Source organism: Mustela nivalis (assembly GCF_964662115.1).
Source record: "Mustela nivalis genome assembly, chromosome: 17".
Lineage (NCBI taxonomy): Eukaryota > Metazoa > Chordata > Mammalia > Carnivora > Mustelidae > Mustela > Mustela nivalis.
In genome coordinates, this window is record NC_139036.1 from 17,790,473 (window position 1) to 17,812,624 (window position 22,152).

The 22,152-nt window shown below is 38.9% G+C and overlaps 1 protein-coding gene and 1 pseudogene across 2 annotated transcripts in view; one reads left to right on the top strand and one right to left on the bottom strand.

Annotated features, from left to right (window-relative positions):
• The window catches only part of RPA1 (replication protein A1), a 75,323-nt gene that overhangs the window by 31,732 nt on the left and 21,439 nt on the right, over positions 1-22,152 (bottom strand). Inside the window, exon 5 of the mRNA XM_082707096.1 lies at positions 11,695-11,783. Coding sequence (XP_082563222.1) covers positions 11,695-11,783 — 89 coding nt within the window. The remainder of the gene's footprint in view (positions 1-11,694; positions 11,784-22,152) is intronic.
• On the top strand, positions 2,738-4,206 carry LOC309851661 (small ribosomal subunit protein uS17m-like; annotated as a pseudogene). The gene is made up of 2 exons: positions 2,738-3,500; positions 3,567-4,206. The product of its transcript is annotated as a small ribosomal subunit protein uS17m-like (transcript).

Below are 22,152 nucleotides of genomic sequence, written 5' to 3' on the forward strand. Positions count from 1 at the left end.
TGTTTGTGCTCTCCTGCTCGTGTGCACTCTCTCTCAAATAAATAAACTCTTTAAAAAAATTACACACACACACGCACACATATATATAAAACATGGTAAGTGAGCCACCAGCTGAGAAAAATTAGCTAACAGATATGCGGTATACAGAGTAACAAAAACTTAATTTCTTACAAGCAAGTACTTTCTCAACAACAACTAAAATAAATAAATAAATAAATAAATAAATAAATAAATAAATAAATAAATGCTCAATCATTAAAAATCCCCCTTGGGGGAAAAAAATCATTTGATAAAATTAAAAAAAAAAAATCCCCCTTGGCAGAAAGGGATCAAAATCAGGCTGAAAAAAATTCCAACTAACACCTTTCAATAATGAAAAATACTTTAAATATTGCTTGAGAATTAACGTCTAAGTAAAATATTGCTGGAAATAGTATAGACACAGAGCAATGCTATACATAATGACAAAAACATATAGTGTTAGATAACAGAAGTTTAAAATCATCTAGTCCAGTATCATATGAAACATGAAGTGTGTTTTGAAGTTTTATTTCTCACATTTGGGAAATTCTGTAAGTATCTGCATTTAACGTGGTACTCTGCCAAATAATTTCAGTGCACATTTTGGAATTCCTCTGCCTATTTCCAGGGCTGGGTTTAGCCAATTTTACCACTCACCTGATATGTCACAGGTTCTGGGTTAAGTGCTGGGAGGATACAAATCTAACTTTACTTCTCTCCTCACTAATAACAGTTTCTTTGCCTTCACAATAGACAATTAGAAACCATTTCTGTGAAATACACCATAAGGTAATAGCCACTGTAACAAAGCTATTTCCATGATGACCCAAGTAACAAAGTGTTATTGATCTGGTTACAATGAAATTCAATAGCAAATAATCCTGAACAGTAAAATCTTCTCTCATCCCTTTGCACTTTAATAGACCCTGAAGAAAGGGCAGAGTGAGTGGAATGGAGTATGGGGACAAAGGAGTTTTTTTCCCTGGTTCTATGGTTCTGACCCCAAGCGATAATTACCTTCAACCCTTTCAATTCCAACTTTATCTCAAATACTTTTGCACCTGAAACACAAAATGTCCAAAGCAACCACTCAAATACAACATAAAAACATCAGAAATCTGGCCAAAGGTGATAAAGTTGAGCACAATCATCTCTCTCTCAACCCTACTGCATCCAAAGATTTCAGAGATGTTAACCATTGCTTTGTCCTGAAGGCTGAGAAGATAACCAATGTGCCCCCTGTACAAAAATTTATTACAGCAAAACAAATGTCATGTTCTAACTTAAGATTTTAGAATTTTACCTAAATAGGTCCAGCTTTCCCTCTCCAATTTAAGCATCAAATTACTATGTTTTGTGTACATAAACATTAAAATCCAAAAGGTTCCATTTCTGGAGGAAGAATGATGACCAAGTTTTCCCACTTCTAAAAATCATATAGAGCAATAAGAATGACTATCCACTCTAGACACAAATGTCCCACATAGAGCTGACATGTTCAGTGAATTGAGGGGGCAGAGAAAACCCACAAATTCCAAATGACGTGACAAGTGAAGTGCAAAACACCACAAACTGAGAAACCAATTTGAGAGAGAGACAATGAGAGAGAGCATGAACGAGGAGAAGGTCAGAGAGCGAAGCAGACTCCCCATGGAGCTGGGAGCCCGATGCGGGACTCGATCCCAGGACTGCGAGATCATGACCTGAGCCGAAGGCAGTCGTCCAACCAACTGAGCCACTCAGGCGTCCCGAGAAACCAATTATAAGACAGAAGTGACACAGGAAATTTAAATATAAAAGTGAAATCATGTAAGTACTAGAATAAAACATGGGTGAATGCCCTAACAACTTTAGAGTAAGGAAGACCTTCCTAATAATGGCTCAAAACTCCAAAATCATTAAAAAAAAAAAAAATGGAAAATCCAACTTCAAAAAAACAGCAACAAAAAAACTGCTGCACAGCAAGAGGCCACCATAAGCAATGTAAAAAAGCCTTCACAACTCAGAGACAAAGGACTACTAATGTCCCTACTCTTTAGAGAACACTCAAAGATGGAGACGAAAAAGACAACTCAAAATAAAAATGGAGAATACAACAGTTCACAGAGAATAAAAAACTCTCAAACAACTTAAAACATTGCTCATAAGACAAATGAAACACTACACTGAGATCCCAGTTTTCACCTATGAGATTGGTAAAAATTCCAAAGATTAATAACATACTCTTGTTGGCACAGCTGTGAAGAAGCCAGTATTTTCAGGCACTCAGGTGGGAGTGCAGAATGTCACCATGCTACAGAGGGGAATCCAACCATATCCACCTACCACTGTTGCATCTATTTGTTGATCCAACAACCTTACTTCTGGCAGTCAAACCACCTCAGCCCACACACCTGCACATATATAAAGCTATTCCCTACAGTACTGTTTTGATTGTTACAGCAAATCACCCAAGGGTCATCAACCCGAGGCTAGTTAAATTATGGACCAGTCACACAACAGAACACCCTGTAATTGTTTGTTTTGTTTGTTTTTAAAGATTTTATTTATTTGACAGAGAGAGAGAAATCACAAATAGGCAGAGAGAGAGGGGGGAGGAAGCAGGCGGAGCAAGAGCCCGACGTGGGGCTCGATCCCAGGACTCTGGGATCATGACCCGAGCCGAAGGCAGAGGCTTAACCCACTGAGCCACCCAGGCGCCCCTGTTTTTGTTCTTGTTTTTTTTTTTTTTTTAAAGATTTTATATATTTAATTTGATAGAGAAAGAGACCGTGAGAACACAAGCGAAGGGAGTGAAGAGGGAGAAGCAGGCTCCCCACTGAGCAGGGAGCCCAAAGCAGGGCTCGATCCCAGGACCCTGGGATCATAACCTGAGCCAAAGGCAGACACTTAATGACTGAGCCATCCAGCCACCCCTGTGTCAGAAATTCTTTTCCAAATATTCATTGATTACCATCATCTCTTCAGATTTAGTTAAAAATTTTAATAACAAAAAACAAATAATCCAATTTAAAATGGTCAGAAGACATGAACAGACATTTTTTCAAAGAAGAGATACAAAGAGCAGAAACACATGAAAGGATATTAAACATCACTCGTCATTCAGGAAATGCAAATCATAACTATAATGAGATACAACTTCACATCAGTCAGAATGGCTAAAATAAAAAACACAAGAAACAACAAGTGTCGGCGAGAACGTAGAGAAAAAGGAACCCTTGCGCACTGTTGGTGGGAAGGCAACTGGTGCAGCCACTCTAGACAACAGCATGGAGGTTCCTCAAAAAATGAACCACCAGGACATACACAGGGAAAGGAGAGCTAGGAGGTGACCAAAGCCACATAATGTCAGTAGTTCATTGGTCTGCCCTTGCCAAATGGATCATGTGGAAGGTGACTGGAAGGGCAATGCAAAAAAACAGCTAAAGTGAGAGTGACCAGGCTTATTCTGGATCTCTATTTATTAATTATTTTAATTAATTATCATTAATATAAACTACTGTTAATTATTTTATTAATTATTAAATTAATAATTATTTTAATAGATGAAAAGCCTACTTTGTTCATGATGCTCTTCAGCTGTGCATAGTTGGGGTTGCTGGGCTTCTCAAAGCTCTACCTGCCTCATGAATAAAGCACATGAAACATGAATGGGCCAAAGTCATTTTCAAAGTTGGATAAATCATAGGTCCAGTGACTGGAAAACCCCGTGCAGGAAGCTATCTGGAAAACCCAGTCAGCTTGGAAACCACCTGCCTAACCAAAAATCTGGAAGAACAGCATAGTGAAGAAGGATTAGAAGGAGCCAAAGGGAAAGATGGATATTTACTTTATGGAAAAAGACATTTTTCTAAGTTTCAATACAAAAATGTTCAATTTATCTTCTAGTATTTATGGAACAGCTAAAAGTAAATGAACGAAAGGTTTTGTTAAAATTTTTCATAAAAGTTTAAGGTCATGTTTTAAATTTCCTTTTCACTGGATATACTTTTCTCTTACAGTAAGTATGCCTAGTGATCCCCTGCATTGTTTTGTAAACTCACTGTTTTAGAAGGTGTCATCTTTTCTCATTCAAAGGATTCTTGAATTTATCTTAGAATCTTTATTTGGGAAAGAGAAAACCTTTTGATATTATAAAACAGATAAGACCACATTAAGTATTTATTTTTGATGGTATAAACTTGAAGTTAATTTAAATTTTTTTCTTTGATTTAACTAATTACAAGTAGAAATAATCAATAGTCTGATTGGGGGCAGACTTTATCAGATTAAAGTCTTCATTAATACAAATGTTCACACATAGAAAAGGAAAAAAGAAAGAATAGAGATACCATATGATCCAGTAATTCCACTACTGGATATTTACTCCAAGAAAATTCTAATTTGAAAAGATATATGCATGCCGATGCTTAGTGTAGCATTATTTACAAAAGTCAAATTATGGAAGCAATCCAAGTCTCCACTGATAGAGGAATGGATAAAGAAAATGTGGCACTGGGCCACCTGGGTGGCTTAGATGGCTAAACATCTGCCTTTGGCTTAGGTCATGATCTCCAGGTCCTGGGATCGAGCCCCACATCAGGCTCCCAGTTCAGCGGGGAGTCTGCTTCTCCCTCTCCTTCTTCCTCTGCTTGCGCTCTTTGTTTCTCTCTCTCAAATAAAGAAATAAAAATCATAAAAGAAAAAAAAAAGAAAGAAAGAAAATGTGGCATTATTCAGCTACACACAAAAATCTTGCCACCTGCAACAACATGGATTGAGTTAGAAAATCTAATGCTAAGTGAAATTAGTCAGAGAAAAGCAAGTATCATATCACAGGATGTCACTCATATGGGGAATTTAGGAAACAAAACACATGAATAAAGAAAAAAAGGGACAAACCAAAAAACAGACTCTTAACTATGGAGAACAAACTGACGGTTACCACAAGGGAGGGTGGGTGGGTGGGTGGGAGAAATAGGTAATGGGGACTAAGAGTACAATTATCATGATAAGCACTGAAAAATGTACAGAATTGCTGAATCACTATATTATACACCTGAAACTAATAAAACACTGCGGGTGAACTATACTGGAATTAAAAATTTTTTAAAATTAACTGAAAATTACAATGACTGAGGAAAAAGAACATACCAAACAGGATTAATAGCAGATGAAACAAGATTAGTAAAGGGATCAGTGAATCTGAATGCCCAGCAATAAAACTATGCAAAATGAAAAAGAAGAAAAAAACAAAACAAACAAACAAAAACCCAGCACCCATGAACTATAAACCAACTTCAAGCAGCATATATATAAAAAATTGGAGACTCAAAGGATGGGGAAGACATTTAAGAAATAATGGCCAAAAATCTTCCAAATTTGGTGAAAATTATACATGTAGAGGTCCTAGAAGTTCCATGAACATCAAGACAAAAGACACAAAGAAAATGACACCAAGGTATATCACAATCAAACTGCTCAAAACTAATGACAGAAAATTGTAAAATGGTCAGCGAAAAAGTCATGTTAAGAACAGAGACAAAGATAGAGATGATCACAGACTTCTCGTGGTACTGGTAATATGAAAGCAAGAGGACATCTTCAAAATACACAGAAAGAAAAATCTAGGGGCACCTGGGTGACTCAGTTGGTTAAGCAGCCAGTTAAGTGCTGCCTTTTGATTGACTCAGGTCATAATCTCAGGGTCCTGGGACTGAGCCCCTCATTGGGCTCCGCAGTCAGCAGGGAATCTGCTTCAGGACTCTCTCTCCCTCTGTCCCCATGCCTCTAAAATAAATAAGCCAATCTAAGGAAGAAAGAAAGAAAGCGAGGGAGGGAGGGAAAGAGAGAGGGAGGATAAATCTACCTGGAATTCTATGTCTAGCAAAAATATCTTTCAGAGTCAAAGGTGAAATATTTTTCAGACCTAAAAAAGCTGAAAGAATTCATCACTTGCAGATCTCCACTACAATAAAGGCTAAATAACAGTGGAAGATATCAATCCATACAACAGAAATGGCAACTACATAAGTAAATATATAAGATATTATTAAGTAAATCTCTTTAAAAGATAACTAATTAAACTAAAACAATAACAATGTACCAAGAGGCTTATAACATAGGTAAGATGTGTGACAAGCATAGCACAAGACCTGGGAGGGAAGAGAAAAAAGTAAGATTCTTACACTGTATGTGAAGTGGTATAGCATCACTCAAAGACAGACCCTGATAAGTTAAAGTGCATATTATAAGCCTTAAACAAACCACTAAAAAGAGCAAAATACAGACAACAGTAAATAAGTCCACAAAGGAAATAAAAGCAATCACAAAAAATATTCAACCCAAAAGAAGGCAGAAAAGGGGGATAAATAAAAAACAAATAGCAAGGTGTCAGACTTAAACTAACCATACCAATAACTATATTAAATATAAATGGTCTAAACACCCAGTTAAAATGTAGAAATTATCAAACTGGATAAAAGAGCAAAACCCACTTATACTCTGCTTATAAGAAATACAGTTGGGGTGCCTCGGTGGCTCAGTGGGTTGGGCCTCTGCCTTTGGCTCAGGTCATGATCCCAGAACCCTGGGTTCGAGCCCCACATCGGGCTCTCTGCTCAGCGGGGAGCCTGCTTTCCTCTCTCTCTCTCTCTCTCTCTGCATGCCTCTCCATCTACTTGTGATTTCTCTCTGTCAAATAAATAAATAAAATCTTAAAAAAAAAAAAAAAAGAAATACAGTTAATATAGGTGAACAGTTAAAGGATGAAAAGAGATATACCAAGCTAAACTAATTAAAAGAAATTAATTAAACAATTAATTAAACTAATTAAAATAAAAATTTAAAAAGTTATATGTATATAATTTTTCAAACCTGATTCTCTAGGATTTTTATTATCAAAAACAAAGTGCTTATATTAATAAGCAGACAAAGATTTCAAAGCACAGAATTTTGTTAATGATAACGTCATTTCATAATGATAAAGAAGTCAGTTCATAAAAAAACATAATAATCCTAAATGTTTAATGCACTTACTAACAGAGTTTCAGAATACATGAAGCAAAACCTAATACAACCTCAAGGAAAAAAATAGAGAAACCCACAGTTATAGTCAGAGATTCCAAATCCCTTTCAATAACTGATAGATCAAGTCAATAGAAAATCAGTACTTGAACAACTACAATCAACCAACTTGACTTAACTGACATTTATTTATTTTATAGGACACTGTGTCCAACAACAGAAACAAATTCTTCTCAAGTACATACAAAATTTACCACAAGAGATCACAACTTGGAACAATAAAATAACAGAATTCAGGTCACATAACATATGGTACTTACCCATAGTTGAACTAAATTATCAATAATAGAAAGATCTCTGGAAAAATCTTTAAATACTTGAAACCAAATATACATAAAAGTAATATAATGTTAAAGAAGAAATTAAAAGGGAAATTAGAAAGTATCTGAACAGAATAAAACCTATAACACCAGAACTTTGCTTGATGCTGTTCAAGCAGTGCTTAGGGGTAAATTTTTAACACTAAACAACTCTTAATTTTAGAAAAGAAAGGTCTCAAATCAATGAGCCCAGCATTCACATATAGCAATGGAAAGAAAGAACACAGTAAAATGCAAGGTAAAGAGAGGTAAGTAAACATTACAGATCAAGGCATAAAAAAATCAACAGTATAGATAATATAAAAAGAGGGGGGAAAAAAAAACCCAATGAAACCAAAAGCTGGTTCTGTGAAAAGATCCATAAGACTGATAAATCATTTAGCTAGACTGCTAAAGGAAAAAAAAAAAAAAAAAAGGAACACAAATTATCAACATCAGGTATGAGAGAAGTGACATCATCACAGATTCTACAGACACTAAAAGGCTAATAATGGACTACTTTAGGGGCGCCTGGGTGGCTCAGTGGGTTGAAGCCTCTGCCTTCGGCTCGGGTCATGATCTCAGGGTCCTGGGATCGAGCCCCGTATCGGGCTCTCTGCTCAGCAGGGAGCCTGCTTCCTCCTCTCTCTCTGCCTGCCTCTCTGCCTACTTGTGATCTTTCTCTCTGTCAAATAAATAAATAAAATCTTTTTGTTTTTTTTTTTTAAAGATTTTTATTTATTTATTTGACAGATCACAAGTAGGCAGAGAGGCAGGCAGAGAGAGAGGGGGAAGCAGGCTCCCTGCTGATCAGAGAGCCTGATGTGGGTCTTGATCCCAGGACCCTGGGATCATGACCTGAGCTGAAAACAGAGGCTTTAACCCACTGAGCCACCCAGGCGCCTCTTTTTTTTTTTTTTTTTTTAAAGTAACTTCTACCCCCAGTGTGGCCCAAACTCACCACCATGGATCCAGTCACATGCTCTACTGACTGAGCCAGCCAGGAGACCCTATCAATCCTATCTTTTTTAACATTTTAACCTATTTAAGTTCACATACCTTTTTATTTTTACCACACAAAACTTTTTTTTATTTCACTGTATTCAAACATTCATTGTGAATTATCCGAATCCATACGCAGCCCATTGTCTTTATTATTTTAGATGGTTTCATTTTCTAACTTTTATTTATTTATTTGAGACAGAGACAGAGAAAGCACAAGAAGGTGAAGGGGGACAAGCAAACTCCCTGCTGAGTGGGGAGCCTGATGCAGGGCTCCACCCTAGCACCCCAAGATCATGACCGGAATTGAAATCAGATGCTTAACCCCAACTGAGCCACCCAGGTGCCCCTCTTTTTCTACCTTAAAAAAAAAAAAAACTCTGGTGGGCACCTGGGTGTTCAGTCGGTTACGGGTCTGCCTTCGGCTCAGGTCATGATCCCAGGGTCCTGAGATTGAACCCTACATCAGGCTCCCTGCTCAGCAGAGAGCCTGCTTCTTCCTCCTCCCTCTGCTGCTTGCCCTGCTTGTGTGTCCTTTCTCTCTCTCTGTCAAGTAAATAAATAAAAATTTTTTTTTTAATCTGGAATTTATTTTGGTAACAGTGAGGATCTAGTTGTTTTATTAAGTGGGCTCTACACCCAACATGGGGCTTAAACTCATGACCGTGAGATCAAGAATCATATGCTCTACTGACTGAGACAGCCAGGTGCCTCTTTTTATTTTTATTTATTTATTTTTTAATTTTATTTTTATTAGGCTTGGTGGGGGGCAGATAAGCCATCTCCCTTCACAGGATTCTTTGCCTTTCTCTTGAACGGTCATTGTCTCTTATTTAAAGTAATTAAATTGTTCTCATTTTATTGGGCCTTTTTGTATATCTTCACAAGAAAATAAAACTCTGGGGCGCCTGGGTGGCTCGGTGGGTTAAAGTCTCTGCCTGCGGCTCAGGTCATGATCCCAGGGTCCTAGGATCGAGCCCCGCATCGGGCTTTCTGGCTCGGCAGGGAGCCTGCTTCCCTTCCTCTCTCTCTCTGCCTGCCTACTTGTGATCTCTCTCTCTCTGTCAAATAAATAAATAAAATCTTTAAAAAAATAAAATAAAATAAAACTCAGTCAACAGATAATCACTGCTGAGAGAGGATTCTGAGAAGATGGCGGGGTAAGAAGTACCAGGAATCTACCTCTCAATCTAGAGTATAACTGCACTGGCAGAACCTGTCTGATAGAACTACTTTAGAATCTGAAAGTCTACGGAAGGCTTGCAACTCCCAGGAAAAGATCTGGATGGTAAACTGTGATCAATTCCAGCTCTTAGTGCAGTAACGACTACCCACCCCTGGAGCCGCAGCTAAGTGGCAGGCTGCAGTGCACCTGTTCCTAGAGCAGCTCGCTTGCACACTGGGGAAAAGGCCGGGAAAATGGACCCTGCCCTCCAAATATTGGAGATCTGTGCTCTTAAAGCTGCTTTTAATCACAGAGGTGCAAACAAAGAGGCGGATGGCCACTGTTGTTGCGCTTTATTTAATAAAAATATAAAATAAATAAAAATAAAAGTTAGGCACCAGGGACATAGCAAAGAATAAACAAATAATGGTCTCCACCTTCATGGAGTTTACTCATGGCCTGGCAATAAACACAGAAATTATTCTAACGACTACTGGTGTGCTGAGTGCTATCAAAAAAAGATAATATGCTTTACATTTTTTTATTAGTTTTTTAAAGATTTTATTTTTAAGTAATCTCTACACCCAGTGTGAGGCTCAAACTCACAACCTCAAGATCAAGGGCTGCATATCCTACTGCTTGAGCCAGCCAGTAGCATTTGCTTTATATATTTTTTTCCCAAGATTTTTTTTTTTTCCTCAATTAAGTAAACTCTACCCCCAACATGGAACTCAAACTTATGACCCTGAGACCAAGAGTCACATGTTCTGCTAGCTCCACATGTTCTGCTGACTGAGCCAGCCAGGTGCCCCTTGCTTTACAATTTCAAAAACCATAAATAAATAAATAAATAAATAAATACAAAAACGTGCATTTAAGAAAGCACATTTCTCATTAACATTCCTCTATATATTTGCTTTTTTTCAAGTTTTATTTATTTAAGTAATCTCTACTAGACCCAAAGTGGGCCTCAAACTCATGACCCCGAGATCAAATTCACGCATTCCTCTGATTGAGCCAGCCAGGTGCCCCTATGTATTTATTTTTAATCTATTATAAATGGGATATTTTTCCATTACATTCTCTAACTTTTCCTCTCTTCCCAATGCGAGCTTGTGATATTGTGATATAACAAGTATTTTTTGGCCTTCATCCACGGTTCCTGGCAAAGAGCTCTTGAGGCCCTTATAATTTCCAAAGTGATAAGAGGAATACAGACAGCTTATTTATAGGAAACCCATTTCAATCACATCTGAGTGTCAGTGAAGTGACTTCTGGAAAGCCCCTAAGGATGGGGATGGTTGCCAGGGGAACCAACCATGTGATTAGAGTTCAAACTTTCAGCACCCACCCCTACCTCTGAGGAGAGAGGAGGGGATTAGAGGTTGAACCAATCACCAATGACCAATGATTATTAAAATCATGTCTAACTAAGGAGGCCTCTTCAATAGTCAAAAGAATGGGGCTTGGGAGCTTCTGTTGAAGACATGGCAGTGCTGGGAGGACAGTGTACCCCGAGAGAGTACAGAAACTCTGCACCCCTTCCCACATGCCTTGCTCAGTACACCCCTTCTATCTGGCTGCTCTCTGAGTTCTCTGAGCCACTCTCGCTCATTAATCTAATTGAACCTGAGGAGGGGGTTGTGGGAAACTCCAATTTACAGCCAGTTGGCCAGAAGCACAAATAACTACCTAGGACTTTTGACTGGCATCTGAACTGGGGTTTGGGGGTAACAGAGGGGTGTGGAGGCAGCCCTGTGGGCCTCAGTCTTTACCTGTGGAACCTGATGCTAAATTCAGATAGAGAGTATCATAACTAAACTGAATGGTAGGACCACCGGCGGTGTCCGTGGAAAATGAGAGAAATGCTTAATGTGTGACAAACCCCACAATTGTGGTGACAGACAAGCCGAAAGGATGAAAGAAGCTGTGCACAGAGAAAAACAGAGGAGAGGGTTTTCCTCTGGAGTCCTACCTTAATTTCTTTAGCACTGAAAATCCTGAAAGATTAACCTGGTTCCTAAACCCCCAAATCACTAGTCTTAGTAAGACCAACAAATCAAACTGAACCCAAAAGGTAGAATTCTGGATCTATAAAGAGGTATTGAACTGAGAGCTACAACCTATAAAAAAGAATTTTACCTTCATTATAGGGCACAGGATTGCCAATCTTTAATCCAACGGCTTCAGCTGATTTCAAAATGTCTAAATCCATCAAAATAACTACTCTCCTATGAAGGCAAAGAAATAGAAACAAGTTAGAAAAAAATGAATTCAGAAGCCCTTCAAATGACAAGCTACTTAAAAAGCTTTCCCCCAATAATCATTTCGATAAAACGATTTCCGTTCGTCAACGGGTTTTCATTACTGAATAACTTGAGAAAGATAAGATATCAATTCCTATGTAAATATTTTCCTTAATCTTTCACTGCATCATTACTGAGGCTTTTTATGATTGCAGGGTTTTCATTTTCCATCTAGTTCTTTAATTAAAATGCAGTGTCCTTACCACAAACCATATCTTCAAGGAGCAAATGACATGATCAGAATTTAGATTAAACACAATAATATGTGGCACAACAAAAGATGATCTGTTTTCAGAAACATATACTTACCTAAACAATTACCTTTGCCCAGTGAAAAAATTATGCCTGTAACTATTTTTTAATATAATTATTATCTAAGAACCACCTACTGTTGACTCTGATTAAAACCTTTCAATAGGGGCCCCTGGGTGGCTCAGGTTAAGCCTCTGCCTTCGGCTTAGGTCATGATCTTGGGGTCCTGGGATCGAGCCCCATATCGGGCTTTCTGCTCAGCAGGGAGCCTGCTTCCCCTTCTCTCTCTGCCTGCTGCTCTGCCTACTTGTGATTTGTCTGTCAAATAAATAAATAAAATCTTTAATAAATAAATAAATAAATAAATAAATAAATAAAACCTTTCCATAACTTTCCAAGAACCTTAGCCCCAAAATAAAACCTTTCGCACACAGCTTACAAGGCTCTGTGTGAGCTGGCCTTGCCAGTCTCTCTCCAGCTCATCTCATCACTGAGATAATCTGCTCTCCAGCCATTCTGCTTGCTTTCGGCTCCTGGTTTGCACCATGCTCTCTCTTGCCACAAAGCCTTTGTACGTGCCGCTCACTGACTGGCATGGCCTTCTCTCACTCTGCCCTCAGCTAGAGTTCAAATCACTTCATCAAGAGACACTTCCTTCATCTTTAGCATAGATTAGATTTCTGTTATACTTTTCTCTACAGTCATGACTTCTTTCCTTCACATCACTTCTCTTGGGTTTAATTAATATATATTAATACAGAATTATGAACATACACTTTGTGTTGATTTAACTACATATATATATATACATATATATATATTTTATACACCCTTCATTTCATTATTATCAATCTCTCCTACCAGATGGCACTACAAACGTAAGTAGATGGCCTCCAGGTATCCACAGCTGTTGCTCACTACAGACTTGAATGAGAATGTCATGACCATGTGTATATTTGAAAAAGAACTGAAGCATGAAGAAGGAATTTGAAGGGAACACTCTGGAGGCAGGGAGACCAAAAGGTGGTGGCCTCTATTAGAGTCATGGCAATGGTGATGAAAAGAAGTGGATGGTTTAAAGCAATATATACATATTTTTTTAGAATTTTATTTATTTGAGAGAGAGAGAGAGCACATGCACAAGCAGGGGGAGGGACCAGGAGAGGGAAAGAGAGAAACTCAAGCAGACTTGGTACCACACACAGAGCCTGATGCGGGGCCCAATCCCACAACCCCAAGACCATATCCAAGCAAAACCAAGAGGCAGACACTCAACCAACAGAGCCAACCAGGCACCGCTAGAGGAATATTTAAGCAATAACAAACCCAACTTCATCATGTATTCTTCAAATGGTCAAAATATAGTCTGATTGCTATATTTTGGATTTTTATATATAATTGGTGAGTTTCTGTTACCTTTATCAGGCTTTCATATCAAAGTTATATTACTGGTAGAGGGGCGCCTGGGTGGCTCAGTTGCTGAAACGTCTACCTTCGGCTCAGGTCCTGGGATCGAGTCCCACATCGGGTTCCCTGCTTGGCAGGAGGCCTGCTTCTCCCTCTCCCACTCCCCCTGCTTGTGTCTGCTGTCTCACTATGTCTCTGTCAAATAAATAACTAAAATCTTAAAAAAAAAAATCTGGTAGATATTTACCTTCTAAAATTATCCAAATTACTCCAGGCTTATCAATAATTTAGCACTGGCTAAATACCAAAACCTAAGAGAAAATAAGCTCAAAAAATTAATTTTATCTTAATATATATATAAAGATAAATATATAAATATAAATATATATATATGTACATATATATATCCTACTTAGCAAGATGAATCCAGCAGCATATCAAAGGAACATACCAATATCTACTTATAGAAAACACAGATGACAGGGACATATTACAACTTGACAGAGATACAACCAGCAAAATCCAGACTGTGGGAAACTGCATGAGGCTAAAAGGTAAATGACCTGGTTTCTTTTCTTAATTTTAATCTCTCTCTCTCTTTTTTTTTTTTTAAGATTTCATTTATTTATTTGACAGGGAGAGAGAAGCAGACTCCTTGCTGAGCAGGGAGCCTGATGTGGGCCTCGATCCCTGGGATCATGACCTGAGCCAAAGGCAGACACTTAACTGAATGAACCACCTAGGTGCCCCAAAATGGCTTAACAAATGAACAGTAAGGTGCTAACTAACTGGAATTTAAGTAAAAACTTAAAGCTACAAAAACAAACAGTAAGGGAGAAAAAAGATAGTGGAGGAACCTACAGATGTATTAACCTACTACAGTGTGAACTTTAGTTTGGATCCTGATTCAGATGAAATTATTCACACACACACACACACACACACACACACACACACACACAGAGCTGGAAACAGAATGCTGACAGGATATTTAATATTCCTGGTGTAAAATGGTATTTTTTTAAAAAAGAGTTATCTTTTGGGTGCCTGGCTGGCTTGATAAAACATATGACTCTTTTAATCTCAGGGCTGTGAGTCCAACCATGGAGGCTACTTTAGAAAAATGATTAAATTAAATAAATAACAAAAAAAATGTTATCTTTTAAAGATATATACTAAGATATTTATGGATGAAATAATATGATGTCTGAGATTTGTTTCAAAGTTATAGAAGAGGGTAGCTGTGGAAGAGATATAGTATAACAAGACCAGTATCAGGTGAGAATTTTAAGCTGGATGATGGGATACATGGGGTCACATATCATATTCATTTTTTATTTTTAAAAATTTTAAATATATATATATTTTTAAAGATTTTATTTATTTGACAGACAGAGATCACAAGTAGGCAGAGAGGCAGGCAGATAGAGAGTGAGAGAAGGAAGCAGGCTCCCTGCTCAGCAGAGAGCCCAATGTGGGACTCGATCCCAGGACCCTGAGATCATGACCTGAGCCGAAGGCAGCGGCTTAACCCACTGAGCCACCCAGGTGCCCCTATTTTTAAAATTTTTTATTTAAATTCAACTTAGTTACCGTATACTGTATTACTAGTTTCAGGGGAAGAATTCAGTGATTCATCAGTTGCATCTAACACCCAAGGCTCACTACATCCAGTCCCTCCTTAATAGCCATCACTCATTTAGCCCACCGCTCCACCCAACTTCCCTCCAGCAACCCTCAGTTCCCATAATATATTTTTTTAAAAATTTTACTTATTCATTTAACAGAGAGCACAGGCAAGGGGAGCAACAGACGGAGGGAGAGGGAGAAGCAGGTTCCCTTCTGAGCAGGGAGCCCAATGTGAGACTTGATCTCAGAACCCCGGGATCATGACCTAAGCCAAAAGCAGACACTTAACCCACTGAGCCACCCATACCATATTGTTGAATGAAAAGACTTAGTATCAAATACTATATAAATTTAATGCAATTCCTTGCATTCCAGTGAGACTTTTGTTTTCTTCAGCTTGACTATATGACTCTGGAATTCATATGGAAGAATAAAGAGAAGAGAGGCCAAGAAAATTTTGGGGGGAAAAAAGTAAAAGAAGACCTCACCTGAAGATACTAAACTATTCTACAGATACTATTCTACTACACTAAACTATTCTACAGATGACACTTTAACTGAAAACACCGTGGCAGATTTAATTACCTATGTTGGTGAGAACATGAAGAAACTGGAACCCTCATACACTGCTAGTGGGAATATAAATCAGTAGCCACTTCGGAAAAGAGTCTGGTACTTCCTCAAAGATTTAATCATAAAGTTACCATATGACGCACAATTCCATTCCTAGATACATATATATATAAAACAGAAAATGTCCACACAAAAACTTACACCCAAATGTCCATTGTGCTATTCTTTTTTTTAAAATTTTATTTATTTTTTTAAATTTTACTTCTTTTAAAGATTTTATTTATTTATTTGACAGAGATCACAAGTAGGCAGAGAGGCAGGCAGAGAGAGAGAGGAGGAAGCAGGCTCCCCAGTGAGCAGAGAGCCTGATGCAGGGCTCAATCCCAGGATCATGACCTGAGCCGAAGGCAGAGGCTTTAACACACTGAGCCACCCAGGCGCCCCCCCCATTGTGTTATTCTAACAGCAAAAAGGTAGAAACCCAAATGTCCAAACAAATGTGTAAACAAAATATGACATACTCATAAAACAGAATATGATTTGCCCACACAAAGCAATGAATACTTGTACAAGGCACAACATGGATAAACCTTGAAAACATTATGCTACATTAAAGTGGCCAGTCACAAGGGACCACATATTTTAGGATTTCATTTATATGAAATATCTAGAATAAGCAAATGTGGAGAGAAAATAGATTAGTGGTTCTCTAGGGCTAGAAAGAATGGGGAGTTAGGGAGTGACAGCTGAAGGGTACAGGGTTTATTTTGTGGGTGATGAAATATTCTAAAATTAATTGTGATAATGACTGCACAACTCTATCAACATATTAAAAACCATTCTAGGGGCACCTGGATGGCTCAGCTGGTTAAGAGACAGCCTTCAGCTCAGGTCATGATCCTGGAGTCCTGGGATTGAGTCCTACATCAGGCTCTCTGCTTCTCCTGCCGACCTCTTTCCTCTCATGCACGCTCTCTCTCTCTCTCTCTCAAATAAATGAATAAAATCTTCAAAATAAAAAAATAAAAATCATTCTGCACTTTAAATGGATGAATTGTAGCTGTATGTAAATTATATCTCAATAAAGCTGTTACTAAAAAAAAGAAAAAGAACAAAGGGTGCCTGGGTGACTCAGTGGGTTAAAGCCTCTGCCTCTGGTCCAGGTCAAGATCTTGGGGTCCGGGGATTGAGCCCCACATCGGGCTCTCTGCTCGGCGGGAAGCCTGCTTCCTCCTCTCTCTCTGCCTGCTTCTCTGCCTACTAGTGATCACTGTCTGTCAAATAAATAAATAAATAAATAAATAAATAAATAAATAAATAAATAGAAAAAAAAAGAAAAAGAACAATAACTATGGCACTGATCATTATCAACAATAGCCAAACTATGGAAAGAGCCCAAATGCCCATCAACTGATGAATGGATAAAGAAGATAGCGTGTATACCACACTGTGTGGTATACACACAAAGAACTATTACTCAGCCATCAAAAAGAATGAAATCTTGGGGTGCCTGGCTGGCTCAGTGGGTTAGGCCTCTGCCTTCAGCTCAGGTCATGATCTCAGGGTCCTGGGATTGAGCCCCACGTCGGGTTCCCCTCTCTCTCTGCCTGCCTCTCTGCCTACTTGTAATCTCTGTCAAATAAATAAATAAATAATCTTAAAAAAAAGAAAAGAAATCTTGCCATTTTCAAAGATATACGTGGAGCTAGAGTGTATCATACTGAACAAAAGAAGTCAGTCAGAGAAAGAAAATACCGTATGAACTCACTGATATGTGGAATTTAAGAAACAAAACAGATGAACATATGGAAAGGCAAAAAAGAAAAAGAGAGGGAGGGCGCCTGGGTGGCTCAGTGGTTAAGCCACTGCCTTCGGCTCGGGTCATGATCTCGGGGTCCTGGGATCGAGTCCCACATCGGGCTCTCTGCTCAGCGGGGAGCCTGTTTCCTCCTCTCTCTCTCTCTGCCTGCCTCTCTGCCTACTTGTGATTTCTCTCTGTCAAATAAATAAATAAATAAATCTTTAAAAAAAAAAAAAAAAAAAAAGAGAGGGAAGCAAACTGTAAGAGACTCTAAAGTAGACAGAACAAACTGAGGGTAGAAGAAGGGAGGTGTGGGGAAGGTGGGCATTAAGGAAGACACTCATTAGGATGAGCACTGGGTGTTATATGTAAGTGATGAATCACTAAATTCTATTCCTGAAACCAGTATTAAACTGTATGTTAACTAATCAGAATGAATTTATTTATTTATTTGAGAGAGAGAGAGAGAGAGAAAGAGAAATCAAGGAGGAGGGACAGAGGGAGAGGGAGAAGCAGACTCCCCGTTGAACAGGAAGCCCCATACAGGGCTTGATCCCAGGACTCTGGGATCATGACCTGAGCTCAAGGCCAGCACTTAATCGACTGAGGCACCCAGAATTTAAGTAAAAATTGGAAACAAACAAACAAAAAAATACCTAATGAATTTCGCAAGGTTGCTTCAAAAACGTGAATATATATGGGGCGCCTGGGTGGCTCAGCTGATTAAGTGTCCACCTCTTGATTTCAGCTCAGGTCATGATCCCAGGGTCCTGGGATCTAGCCCCACGTTGGGCTCTGTGCTCAGCAGGGCGTCTGCTTCTCCCTCACTCTCCCTCTGTGCTCTCTCCTCTAAAAAAAAAAAAATAGAAAAAAAAAAAAAAAAAACAGAACTACAGATTCCATGAACATATGAAAAGACACTTTATCTCACTAGGGAAATATAAATTAAAATGATGATTAACAATTATTCATAAAAATAAGAGTATCCAGTATGTTGACAAGGTTAAGGAGAAATAGGTTTTTTTGTTTTTTGTTTTTTAGGTATCAGCTTTTTGAGATATCACTTATACCATTCCACTTACCCAACCCTGGGGAAACACTAATCTGTTTTTTTGGATTTGCTTACTCAGAAACAAGCACTCTTACACAAAGTTAATGGGTAGATCAACTGGTATATTTTCTGCAAGACATGTCCTTTGACCCCCCACAATACTAATTCAAGCAATCTGCGCTTCAGAAATAGCATGAGCGCATAAAGATAAACTGAAGCCCTGTATGGCATAAGCCTAAATGACCATCAAAAAAGTAAAGGGTAGGGGTCCCTGGGTGGCTCAGTGGGTTAACGCCTCTGCCTTCGGCTCAGGTCATGATCCCAGGGTCCTGGGATCGAGCCCCGCATCGGGCTCTCTGTTCAGCAGGGAGCCTGCTTCCCTTCCTCTCTCTCTGCCTGCCTCTCTGCCTACTTGTGATCTCTGCCTGTCAAATAAATAAATAAATAAAAATCTTAAAAAAAAAAAAAAAGTAAAGGGTAAATAAACTTGTACAAAGACACACAGGTTCTCAACAGAAGAAAGAACACAAGACATGCCACCATTCTGACATGGTAGAATAAAACAAAGCCCATGGGAGTGAAATTCTACCCCTGATTGGAAAATGAAGCCCAAGTTTTTGTACTCAACCCGAGCAAAACTCTCTACCCTCTCCCATAACCAAACCTCAGAAGACAGGAAAATGGATAGAAAGCACCCCTTAGGCACTCAATGGTGGGCTGGAGTGGCAGATAACAGGTCCCATGTGGGAAGATTGGCAAGGAGAGGCACCTAGCCTAAACTACGTCAAAGCAAATATGAAGTCTGACAGAACTATTCACATCAAACACGAACAAGATAAAAAGAAATGACAAAGCAACAATGCAACATTTGAAAGTGTATAAAAATAAAAGGTACAAAGGAGGCAGAGACTATTAAAGAATCCGATCTAAAAGAAAGCATAATCCAAGAAAGGGAATAATACTTTCCAACAGTGGTTTGAGAAATAGGACTAAGAATTTAATGAAATAAAACCCAAAAGATGAGATAAAACAAGAGATTGGGAAGAAAAGGGGAGCTCAAGAAGTTAAGACAAAAGTAGAGCAAAAGTATTACCATTATACATCTAACACTTAAACATGATAAAGTCAAAAAACAGCAAGGAGAAAGGTAAGAACTGAACTACTATTATGTTGCAAAATCTTGACTTAATTCAATATATGCATTAGAAAAAAAGACTAAAGCAAACTGAAGACAAAGGGAGGACAGTATATAAGTAAAATTTAAAGCTCAAATGAAATAGAAAATAGCATTAAAGACTCTGCAGACTGAAAGGCATACCATAGAACAGAAAAAAAAAATAGTAATAACAACTGACATTAAGACATAGCCTGGTTAAGTCACTGAACTTGAAACATAACCAAAGAATTTTTCCATTTAATTCACAGAATCTATTCAAGTTTTATCAACTATTTAAATGATGTCATTAGCAAAAGGATCTAGTCCAGGATCACTTGTTATATTTAATTATCAAATCTCTCAAGACTCCTTCAATCTGGAACAGTCTCTCAGTGTATACAACTTTTTTACTTTCATGCTTGAAATCTGAAAAGCAGAGGTCATTGGGACACCTGGGTGACTCAGTCAGATAAGCATCCGAATCCTGATTTCAGCTCAGGTTGTGATTTTGGGGTCCTAGGATCAAGCCCCATATTAGGCTCCACGCTCAGCAGGGAGTCTGCTCTCTCCCTGGCTCTTATTCCCTGGGAGTCTGTCCCTCCCTGGCTCATACTCTCTCCCTCAAATAAGCAAATGAAAGAAAGAAAGAAATCAGAGGTCACTTATTTTGTAGAATGTCCCTTCATTTACCTAAGGCTTCCTCATGATTAAATACAGATTATGCATCCTTGGCAAAATATTAGTGATGCTGTGTTCTCATTGCATCCTATCAGGTAATACACATTTTCTATTTGTCCCATTGCTGGTAATGTTAACCTTAATCATTGCAGTAAGGGACTGTCTGCCAGGTTCTTCCACTATAAAGTTGCCTCTGCTCCTTTTTTTTTTTTTTTTTTTAATTTTTCTAACCCTTCTCATTTCTTTTTTTTTTTTTTTTAAGATTTTATTTATTTATTTGACAGAGATCACAAGTGGGCAGAGAGGCAGTCAGAGAGAGAGGAGGAAGCAGGCTCCCTGCTGAGCAGAGAGCCAGATGCGGGGCTCAATCCCAGGACCCTGGGATCATGACCTGAGCGGAAGGCAGAGGCTTTAACCCACTAAGCCACCCAGGCGCTCTGCCTCTGCTCCTTTTAACAATTAGTAATTAAGTTGTGGGTAGGAACTTTAACCCCATAAATAACTTGTTACTCTGCAAAGTTTCACCCTTTTCTGCATCTGTGGTAGACTGAATGGCCCCCCAAAAGATATCCACCTCCTAATCCCTGAAACCTGTGAATGGGACAAGGACAAAAACAATGTGATTAAGGACTGAAATTTCTCAAGATTATCCTGGATCCTCTGCTGGGCCCTAAAAGCAACCACATGTATCCCTGTAAGAGGGAGGCAGAGCTGACACAGAGAGGAGGCAATGGGACCGTGGAGGCGGAGACTGGACTAAGCCAAGGAATGCTAACAGCTACCAGAAGCTGGAAGAGGGAAAGAATAGATCCTTCTCTAGAGCTTACAGAGGGAGCATGCCACTGTCAACACCATGATCTCAGCCCAGTGAAACTGATTTCAACTTCTACCTCCAGGCAAATAATTTCTGTTGATATAAACTACCAAGTTTGGGACGCCTGAGTGGCTCGGTGGGTTAAGCATCTGCCTTTGGCTCAGGTCATGATCCCAGGGTCCTGGGATGGAGTCTCACACTGGGGCTCCTTGTTTAGGGGGAGCCTGCTTCTCCCTCTCCTCCTCCCCGTGCTTGTGTTCCTGTCTAGTACATAAAACCTTTAACAACAACAAACCACCAAGTTTGTGTTAATTTGTGAGAGCAGCCACAGCAGCCGTTTCCTGTATAAACTAAGCCCGTGTTGGTTACCAAAGGGCTATTTTTCTAATCCCATCATTCCTTCTACATTTGTTAGATGGCACTCTGTTTTAAGAAAAGCCTTTCTCCGGACGCCTGGGTGGCTCAGTTGGTTAAGCGGCTGCCTTTGACTCAGGTCATGATCCCCGCCTCCTGGGATGGAGCCCACATTGGGCTCCTTGCTTGGCAGGGAGCCTGCTTCTCCCTCTGCCTCTGCCTGCCATTCTGTCTGCCTGTGCTCGCTCTCTCTCCCTCTCTCTCTCTCTGACAAATAAATAAAATCTTTTAAAAAAAAAAAAAAAAAGCCTTTCTCTTCCCCCATTTTATTCCTCTATTCAGTATGGACTTATGAACTCCTATTGTATTTAACAGGCTATAATCTGTTCCCATTTTTTTTTTATTAACATAGAATGTATTATTTGTTTCAGGGGTACAGGTCTGTGATTCATCAGTCTTACACAATTCACAGCACTCACCATAGCATATACTCTCTAAAAATGTCCATTCCCCCTCTGTTCCCATTTTTATTGTGGTTTATAAGTTGCCTTAGATTTGGCAAGTGTAAGATTCTGTAAA